The 11,054-nt window shown below is 36.8% G+C and overlaps 1 protein-coding gene across 2 annotated transcripts in view; it reads right to left on the bottom strand.

Annotated features, from left to right (window-relative positions):
• The window catches only part of marchf1 (membrane-associated ring finger (C3HC4) 1), a 14,533-nt gene extending 3,479 nt beyond the window's left edge, over positions 1–11,054 (bottom strand). The window contains exons 1-7 of one of the 2 annotated variants that reach the window (XM_016565775.1): positions 11,034–11,054; positions 10,634–10,852; positions 5,197–5,247; positions 5,024–5,103; positions 3,127–3,697; positions 1,911–2,005; positions 1,650–1,830 (exon numbers count right to left, since the gene is read on the bottom strand). In XM_016565775.1, the coding sequence (XP_016421261.1) occupies positions 1,650–1,830; positions 1,911–2,005; positions 3,127–3,697; positions 5,024–5,103; positions 5,197–5,247; positions 10,634–10,723 (1,068 nt within the window). In that variant the 5' untranslated portion in view covers positions 10,724–10,852; positions 11,034–11,054. Of the gene's footprint in view, positions 1–1,649; positions 1,831–1,910; positions 2,577–3,126; positions 3,698–5,023; positions 5,104–5,196; positions 5,248–10,633; positions 10,853–11,033 lie in introns of both variants that reach the window. The other variant, XM_016565776.1, reaches the window with a different exon arrangement.

Here is an 11,054-nt window from a genome sequence, read left to right as displayed (position 1 = left end):
TAGCGTTTCCGACGCAGCTCGAGTTCCTGAAGAGGAACACAGCGCTATCAGTAAAGCGACGGCTAGTCGTGCGCCTTCACACTAGTTTATGGTACGTCAAATACAGGTGCGCTGCGTGCTACATACTGCGCATCCATTGAGTACATGACATGATCCATTGAGCGCATCCAAATAGTACAGATCGCTTGACGGAGAGCGAAACTCTCAAGCGCTCAGTCAGCGTGTTTATCGAGTGAAAATCTGTGTTGAACGCCTCTCACACACATACTGGCGTGTAAAATCTAAGAATTTATTAGCCAATGGCTAATGTTAGAAATTATTTAGCCGCCTAGGGTAAGATTTAGTCGCATATGCGAGTGATTTACTCGCAATGTAGAGGGTTGCATAAGCCTGGCCTATAGCATATTAATGTATTTACATCATTATGATGCTCAAATCACACACCTTTAAAATAATCATTAAGAGTCAAATTCTTGTCAAATTTAAATTTTATGTATGCACTACCATTCAAAGGGTTGGGGTTGGAATTTTTTGAAATGTTTTTGAAACTAGTAAAACATTGGTTTTACTGTTTGAATATACACAACCGTTTATGTTTGGTAAGATTTTTTTATGCTTTTGAAAAAGGTCTGTCATGCTCAACAAGGCTGCATTTATATGATCAAAAATACAGTACAATATTATGAAATAAATAGAACCTTTCTATTTTATTTCTCATTTATTCTTTATTTATTCACTCCGAGCTTCAGTGTCACATGATCCTTCAGAAATCATTTTAATATAATGATTTGTTGCTCAAGAAGCATTTCTTGTTATGTTAAAAACAGATAATATTGATTATATTTTTGTGGATTTTTTTATTTTTTTATTCTTTGATTAATAGAAAGTTCCAAGGAACAGCATTTATTTGAAACCTTCTCTAACATTGCAAATGTCTTTACTGTCGATTTTAACCAAATGATTTCTGTTTAATAAAAGTATTAATTTCTTACCAGAAAAAAATACTGACCCCAAACTTTTGAACAGTACTCAATGTTAAGATGGGAGGGATAATGGAAAATTTAGTTGAAATTTAACTTCTCAACTTTAGTTAAAGTTAGCATAATGTTCTATTTTTGTTTAATGAATATTTTCTTTTTTCTTTTTTTTTTTTCTGCACAATAAAAAATCAGTGAAAAAGCACCTGGGTATTTATTTTCCAACTGGAAGCCGGGGTGCTCTGTTTGATGATTGGACGAGCTCTCAAAGAGGTGGGACTTTGCAACAAAGCCAATAATTGAAACTTAAAAGATAGTCAAACAGATAATTAAAATCAGTTCATCTTGTTTCTTGAATAATGTTAGAAATACATTTCTGAGGAATTCATTTCACTGTTTATAGTCTGAGAAGAAGCTTCAGGAGATGATAGATAGATAGATAGATAGATAGATAGATTGCACTAGTGAATCTCTCTCTATATATATATATTCACCTGTGCAATTATTTATGTATTGATTTAATTTCTCTCTCTCTCTCTCTCTCTATATATATATATATATATATGGATGAATGAGTACACGTTTTGTCATCTGTGCTTCCCCACCAGCTGCCACTGGTGTTTAATAAAACAGGATCTGAGCTGTTCAGAGACGTGTGTATGTGTGTGTTACCTTGCGCAAAGGTTTGAGGTGTGTCTCCATGATGAAGGCATATTTGCACAGCTCACAGCAGCGTGTATCGGAGCTCTTGATCCACTGGTGCAGGCAGCCCTGGTGCACAAAACGCAAACTTCCCGTACAGCGGCAAGGGGTGATGAGCGGACACTCCTCGTCACCTTCACAGTGACAGATCCTGCACAAACAAAAACACATCAGCTTCTCGCTCGTTCAACCTCTGACTCTCATCCATCTCTACCTCGCTCTCTCTCTCACCTGCACACCTCTAGTTCATCATCAGTGCATGCTTGTTGCGTGGCACCATTATGATCGGTGGGAAGAGTGCATTTAAAAGGGGATGGGACAGACATGTCTGGGTCTCCTGAACCTCTTTCCTCATACGTTTTTGTAATAGGCTCTTCCTCCTCACTTCCACTCCTACTACTACGCTCATTGCCTTTTCTGTGATTGGCTGCCTGGCTTTGGCCCCCACGCTCCTCCCTTTTTGATAACTTTTTGTGGGCCCTGGTGTTGGGACCCTTGCACAACGGTGGCTGGTTCTCCTTCTGTCCTTCGTCTGAGTTGACAGACATGAGCTTAGTGGCGTCCCGTTCCTCACGGGGATGCGCTTGCGTGTGTTGACTGCTGCTGCGTCTCCGTCTCGCTTTCTGGCGACTCCAGGAGCGAGCTTCTCTCCAGCGCTGCTCGTCCTCTGAGGATGAGTCAGAGTGTGTGTGCGTCTGCCTATGCAACTGTGAATGTCTCGGTTGGTCCACGCACTCTGTGGCACACCCAACAGTCCCGGTGCTCTCCCGTCGCCGCCGGATACGCCGTTTGACTTGCCGCTTTGCGGTGGGGGCGGGGTCGGAGGCGGGGTTTATGGGCATGACGGGTGTAGTCTGATCTGAGCCATCTACTTCAAGTTTAGCGTGACCACTAGAGCTGCACAACACATACACACATACACATAAAAACAAAAAGATGAAGAAGACACAACAGAGCATGAAATGATTGATGAGTGAAAAACATAATGGACAAATAAAAATTGAATTTCTATTGAAGTTATTATTGGTCTTATCACTGTTCAATAATTATTTTAATACAGAAAATCAAAAAGAAAATGTTGCATTCGAAACATATAGTGTAATTTCAAATCTTTTTACATACCTACAGAGCTATTCATTTATACATACAGAAAAGTCTGAGACTGCTAGTGATATCACTTTTATTTAAATGAATTTAATTTAAATTATTCCATTTAATTTTAATTAATTGAATTTAATACAAAAAGGTGCATAACAAATTCTTTTATTTTGCATTCTAAAATTTATTTAATACACACTGATTTATAAATGATTTTGCTTTGATAATTTAATTTAAATGTAATAATTTAATACAAAATATTTCACAACAAATTATATTTTCCTACTTTGTTCTTAATCTAATACAAAATATTTCCTAACATATTATATTCTATGTTGCACTCAGACATGTCTGGGTCTCCTGAACCTCTTTCCTCATACGTTTTTGTAATAGGCTCTTCCTCCTCACTTCCACTCCTACTACTACGCTCATTGCCTTTTCTGTGATTGGCTGCCTGGCTTTGGCCCCCACGCTCCTCCCTTTTTGATAACTTTTTGTGGGCCCTGGTGTTGGGACCCTTGCACAACGGTGGCTGGTTCTCCTTCTGTCCTTCGTCTGAGTTGACAGACATGAGCTTAGTGGCGTCCCGTTCCTCACGGGGATGCGCTTGCGTGTGTTGACTGCTGCTGCGTCTCCGTCTCGCTTTCTGGCGACTCCAGGAGCGAGCTTCTCTCCAGCGCTGCTCGTCCTCTGAGGATGAGTCAGAGTGTGTGTGCGTCTGCCTATGCAACTGTGAATGTCTCGGTTGGTCCACGCACTCTGTGGCACACCCAACAGTCCCGGTGCTCTCCCGTCGCCGCCGGATACGCCGTTTGACTTGCCGCTTTGCGGTGGGGGCGGGGTCGGAGGCGGGGTTTATGGGCATGACGGGTGTAGTCTGATCTGAGCCATCTACTTCAAGTTTAGCGTGACCACTAGAGCTGCACAACACATACACACATACACATAAAAACAAAAAGATGAAGAAGACACAACAGAGCATGAAATGATTGATGAGTGAAAAACATAATGGACAAATAAAAATTGAATTTCTATTGAAGTTATTATTGGCCTTATCACTGTTCAATAATTATTTTAATACAGAAAATCAAAAAGAAAATGTTGCATTCGAAACATATAGTGTAATTTCAAATCTTTTTACATACCTACAGAGCTATTCATTTATACATAAAAAAAAGTCTGAGACTGCTAGTGATATCACTTTTATTTAAATGAATTTAATTTAAATTATTCCATTTAATTTTAATTAATTGAATTTAATACAAAAAGGTGCATAACAAATTCTTTTATTTTGCATTCTAAAATTTATTTAATACACACTGATTTATAAATGATTTTGCATTGATAATTTAATTTAAATGTAATAATTTAATACAAAATATTTCACAACAAATTATATTTTCCTACTTTTTTCTTAATCTAATACAAAATATTTCATAACATATTATATTCTATGTTGCACTCCTAATATTTAATTATTAGTGCATTAAATATGAATGTTTTTCAGGCCAAAACTTGGATAAATAATATTATTCTATTTGGCATTCAGAAATTGAATTTAAATTTCATAATTGAATACAAAATGTTTTATAAATTATATTAATCTATTCTAATTTAATACAAAATGTTTATTAATAAATGATATTCAATTTCGTATTATTTAATTGAATACAAAATGTTTTATAAATTATATTATCCCATTCTAATTTAATTTAATACAAATGTTTAAAAATGAATTCTATTAAATTTTGCATTCTTAATGTAATTTAATAAAAAAATTAAAAAAATTATATTATTCTATTCTGAATTCATAATTTAAGTTTATTTAAATGTCATAATTTAATACAAAATATTTTATAGATTACAATATTTTACTTTGTTATTTAATTTTATTACATTTTTTAGAATGTAATACAAATTGTTTTATAAACTGCATTATTTGCAGTCTTTCATTGAATTAATTTATAGTTAAATACATTAAATGTATTATAATCTTTATGCTTTTTGCGGAACATTTCTTTTCATTGTTCAAAATCTCTGCTTATTTTCCGTTGTTGTTTTAAACAGAAAAAAGAACCGTTGCAAACTTGTGATCTCAGACTTTTGGTCTCCACTGCATATACCTTCAAAGACACTGACCTTCCAGAACTCATTCCATAAAATCACACGATGTGCAAACATGTAGATGAGCAAAGCACCAATCACAAGCATGGTGTCCTGCAGCATCGGCCCATGACCACACTCACCTGCATATGTCCTGGGAGGAGGGTGTAACCGACGTTTGAGAGATGCTGTTCAGCACGGCTCCCGGGGTGGAAGTGCTCACCTGAAACCACAGGTCACAATAACATGCATGTGCAAAACACTTACTTTCTTGTCGTTAGGGTTGCTTTGAATAATGATGGCGTGGGTGTGTTACCTTAGATATATTGCTGGATCGACTTCCTGATCGCCCAGGTGCTTTCTCACCCTAAAGGAAACAAAGAGGATTAGTCGTGCGCTCTCTCTCTCTCTCTCTCTCTCTCTCTCTCTCTCTCTCTCTCTGTCTCTCTCATCCACGCTGAGGTCATACTTTCAAAGTTGTAGCACAAAATACTTTCTCCTATCCCAGCTTAAAGTGTACAATCAATTATATGACCCATGTGAAACATTGCTCTGTTTCAGGCTCAATCAGTGGCTAGTCTGTTGGTTTATTTGACCAGCGGCAGACATGGGAAACCTCTTTCAGTTTGGTGATGCTAGTAGAGCAGAAATTATAAGCGCTGTCACACATAACATACAAAGCAACAAAGAACCGTTGGCTTTTAAAGCAGTATTTCTGTCACATGTTTGAACAGATCTTTAATGTGACTGCAGCTTTAAGACAAACCAATCCTATTACTAAAAATAACAGCAGCGTCCTAAGACCCATTTGCATGTGAGACATATACTATGCGTGTGTGTGTTGATGGTAACTAATGAACACAATGACTAGATGACAATAGAAAAAGAGAGGGAATCATTCAAGTCCTCACTCAAGTGTACAGAGCTCTGTTTTAAGTCAACATGAAATTAAAATTGACCCTATTTATTTTCTTAATGCATGTTCCTGGTCTGATTGTGAACGATTTATCAGTGAATGTTATTCACTATAAACACATTTGTCTTTGTAATCTTTAATCATAATGCAATAACTTTCTCTTTCACTGAACTGGCCACACAAGTTATAGATAATGTTAACCAATAGCTAAATCTCTTTTAGCAAACTCTCATCTGGCTTGGATCCATTGGAGTACAGCAACACTCACCTTAAACAATCCCAACGTAGTGTATAAAAAAGCTGAATATCCTTTCACTCAGAAATACCTCATATTATGAAAATAATGTTTACTAAGTTAATGTTTACTTAACTGCGATTGGGTTGTTTTGACCCGCAGCTATTGGGTTGTTTTGACCCAGATATTGGGTTGTTTTGACCCGCAGCTATTGGGTTGTTTTGACCCAGCGGTTGGGTTCAAAACAACCCAACCGCTGGGTCAAAACAACCCAATAGCTGGGTTTGTCCCTTTTTAACCCAGCGCTGGGTCATATTTAACCCAGCATTTGTTAGAGTGTATAAATATATATATATATATATATATATATATATATATATATATAGACTCCAAACAAATGGATTTAAAATTTCAGACACTTTACCTACCCCAAACCAGTTTAACTGACAAGATAATTGAAAGCTATGCTATAATACTTTTATCATTATTTCCCTAGTGTGTATTATTAGGTATTATTAAGTATTATAAGGTCTTTCATCTCTAAAATCTCATCTGCGTTACATGCACAAATCACAAAACAACAATGCAGACTAATACAACCCGAAACACCCAAACTGACATTCACTTACCCATAAATTCCCTCCTGTATGTTTAATGAGCTACCAATCTGCCGAGCACCTCTGCTTGCTCCAAAGGCCGATGTAAGAGCACACATGCATGTTTATGTGCTAGGCAGGGTTAGATTAGCTCTAGCTGCTTCTCTGAGGTATAATCTGTGAGCGGTTGGTCTATCTCTGGTCGTGCATTCATTTAGATACACAGGGATTGGCTTCACACAGTTTCTGCGTAAGATCCTACTCATATCTTTCTCTGAGGTAGTGTTTTCTAGCTCTGCCATCTGGAGTTCAGCCTAGTACAATTACAAGAGTCTGGACATATGATTCTGCTTCAGAACAGCTGTTATTTTATATATAAACCTGTCAGTGTTGGATCCATACACACTTACGTATGTAGGTGCACATACAATGGTGACCATCCCTTGTGGTTTGTGTTTGTGTTGTGACAGTGTGCCTGCAGCCAATCACCGACCAAGATTAAAGCCCTGGCCGCCATTCAAAAGCTAACTATAGTCACAGGTGCATCATGGGATAATGTGCTGATGGGATACACCAGGTCACAAACTACTACTCACACGGAATCTCAAACGTCTACCCATAGATAGTAGCACAGATACTATATTTTGCTGGTACAGTATTTTGGAACGGTTAACAAGAAGACTGTAAAGACTTGTTCAAGACACTCCAATAAACAACTCCATAATTTTGGGTTTTGTTATGCATATGCACTCATCAATCTACGCATCTGCAAGAGCGTCAGATACACACCTGTTCGAAGTTATACAATACATTTCTAACACACAAAACAAGCAACACTGACAGTGTTCTGGCCATGAAAATGATAAATAGAAGGACAGAATTATAAAGCGATAGTAATTTCACTAGAATTTTCTCCCTCACAATAACAGGTATTTTCACAAGAATGTTTCTCCAGAATAGCAGCTACTGAGTAATTTCCATTTTCATAAGCACTAAAAGGTGTGTGAGAACAATATATATACTGTACATACATATATATATATATATATATATATTCAATGTTATAACATCTTTGTTGAACATGCCATTTAAGGTGGAAAAAAGACGTGATTTAATAACACTGACATTTTCATTTGGCAGCAAATAAAGGTATTTTTCACCATACCTTTCAACAAAACTGCTTCAGTTCAGTAATATTCTACCAGTGAAGGTTTGAAATCATTTATGAGTTTTTAATGTTTTTAAAAGGGGGGGGGGGGTATAAAAACATATATACTGTGTATATATATATATATATAATGTTTTTATATATCAATTTATTTATTTATATTAAATTGATATATTTTTATGATATGTTTCTTGTGCACCAAATCAGCATATTGATTTGTGATTTGATTTGAATGATTTGTGAAGGGATCATGTGACACTGAAGGCAGGAGTAATGTCTGCTAAAAAAATTGCTTTGCCATCAGAGGAATAGATTACATTAGAATATATTCAATATTATTTCAATTTTATTATTCAGTTTTACTGTATTTTTCATTAAATAAATTAAGCCTTGGTCAGCAGAGACTTCTTTCAAAAGCAGAACCAAATCTTACAACCCCTAAATTTTGACGAGTAATGTACTTTATAATAACTAGTAGACACTTCAAATTTTGTTGGTGTCTCTAACTATGCGGCATCCAGTTTTAAAGATCAAAGGTCAGGACAATCCTCCAGGGGAGCCCATTTAGTACCCATCATGGTGCCAAGTGAATGTGCATATGTGTTTGAGTATGTGTGTTAGTGAGTGATGGAAGCTGACAGCTCCAGCAGAGAGTGCAGTGGATTAGACTCCCGCTAATTCACAGAAATAGAACATCCACACAACACACACAAACAAATACACCTACAGTAAATGCAAGAGAGTATCAGAGTCTCCATATTGTTAAATAAGACCATATCATAAAGACAATAATAACTGAAGTGCTTGCTCAGCGCTCAGTTCTAGTGTTAAAGTGCCTGCAAGGCATCATTATCACAGGCTGCCTTCACTGTGACTCTCACTTATGTTTAGGGTTAAGGATTTGAACAAACCCCTAACATTAAGCATTAAATTCATCACATAACTGTTTGTGCTACTGACATGAATGATAGATGAAAACTGCATAATGATGAAGAGAGGTGTGCTGTTACTTTTGTTATGATTTCTGCCTGCCGGTTATTAAACGGGTTTAAAGCAATTTCATAGACTTATATTGAAGCAGGAAACTGAGTCATATTTAGTGGCCAGAATATCACAGAGACTTGCTCTTTTGCCTTAGGGACGGTAAATCACCACCCAGAACACTATATCGACTTTATTGCAATGACATAAAAACCATAACACCTTAGCAACCGCCTAGCAACACACTAGCATGGTGGTAACTTTTGCACAAAACACCACACATATTTTCTTTCTTAAACTTCTAGCTTTTCTTTCTTCTCTACAATTTTCTAGAGAGTCTGAACAGCTCAAAATACACTTTCAAATGCCATCCATTCATATTTTGTTTTGCATATAATTTCAGCCATTCTTTGAAGAAATTTAGTGATCCATCTTTTTTTTTTTATTGCATCCATAATTGAACTGGGAATGCTTTTTATAGGTTAGTCAAGACTTTGAAATGAACTTTGAATGATGGCTTCACAAAGCCTTCACTTAAAGTTTAAAATATTTAAAAAGTCTTACTATTTATTAAGTATCCATGCACATCTGAACTGGCAATGAATGGTATGTTGAATTTCTGAATTATAATTCAGTGAATTTATTCTAGTCCTTTAATTCCAATTTAACTTCCTGTGGGGTGTGGTCAATTCGATATAAATGCATACTAATGAATTGTAAGGGAGCCAGTTATAAAATTTTGCCCAAATTCAGGCATGGCATTTCATTCGGGACATGCAAATCTAAATGATTCAAAGATGCATGATTTTAAACTTCCTGTGGGGCGTGGTCAGCCAAAACATACTGAAGGTAGCTTTGCTTAGCCAGACATCTACACATAACACTGAACAAGTTTTTTCATACCATTTAAGGGGCAAGTATATCTAAAATCACAATACAGATCACTGTGGAAAAAAAGCATTACATAATTGCCCAGCAGTGCCAGTCGCCAATCAGATGCAGAAAACACCTCAAAGAATTTTTTGGACAATTCTGGATAATATTCATAATTTCTATCAATCCAAAAGTGATAAATGGAGATTATTTCACAGACATAGTAATATTCAGTTATGCTCATGGTACTACAAAGTGTCTAAAACAAAACTCTAAATATATTTCAGATTTGATGCCACAAACATGAAAATATTTGGCAAATCCAGAGATTATGTGGAGCCATGTTTGTGTGTGATATGCATCAAGCGGTCAGCAAACAGACTGTAGATGTGCCATCTGAGCCTAACAATAATGCTCACGCATTAAAAAAAATGTCCTGGATATTACAAACATTCACACCGCTGAAACAAACTGAACTGCAGACATGCTACAGCGATTTGATGGAAAAGCATTGTATTTGATTTACAATATACTTATGCCAATGACCCTGAAGAGGCTGAAATATATGTAACACTGCCTTACAGTTCTATTTATAGCAGCAATTTCTCTTCCAATACAACACCATCCAGCTTCTGCTCTAGGCTATATTTCTGTTTACATGAGATTGAGTCATTTTTTATCCTTACTTCTGAAAATTAAAGCAGAAGGATTTGCTTGCTTTGGCACTTACAGTAAATCTTACAGATTTATGCAAACTAAGAAATCTTATTATAGGACAATGCTCACAACTTAGGACTTGTGCAACAATATCCATATTGAAAATGTACTATTGTTCCACAGAAGCCATCAAAATACTAACAGACTACAGTAACCATATGGAAAACCATGGATGGCTACATCTTTATCATCAACGACAAACTATGGTATTTGTTATGAAAACTCCACATACATCACAGATTCTCTGTGTTAAATGTCTGTACTTGCCTCATTCTCTTTACTCTTGTCTCTATTCCGGCTGGAGCTGTTTGCGGTCTCTTTGGCGATGGGCACAACCGATATCTGATGCACAGGCATGCTAGCAGTGTTCAGGACTGCGGGATACCTCGCTGCCTTCAGCCCACCAAAGACAACATACTCATGCCATCCTGAGGGTCGGCATGGAAACGAAGAATACGACCCGCTCCAGAGTTCGTACACGCGCTCCTACAGACACATGCATGAAATCAGGTTAAGTATCCTGGGTGAGAACTTAGACTTCAGCTGCAACAGAGAAACATCCAGAGAGCTGGTCGTCACATCCCAAAAAAAAGCTGAAGCCAACCTCTCTCGTTCCACCTGTGTGATCTGTGACAGGGAGAAAGAGCTCATTTAAATTCTACTCTACCTGAGAGCTGCAGTGATGCCT

This window comes from Sinocyclocheilus rhinocerous, unplaced genomic scaffold (genome assembly GCF_001515625.1).
Source record: "Sinocyclocheilus rhinocerous isolate Xijiao unplaced genomic scaffold, SAMN03320098_v1.1 scaffold1, whole genome shotgun sequence".
Lineage (NCBI taxonomy): Eukaryota > Metazoa > Chordata > Actinopteri > Cypriniformes > Cyprinidae > Sinocyclocheilus > Sinocyclocheilus rhinocerous.
The sequence above is the reverse complement of the archived record's forward strand: the minus strand, read 5'-3'. Positions and strand labels throughout refer to the sequence as shown.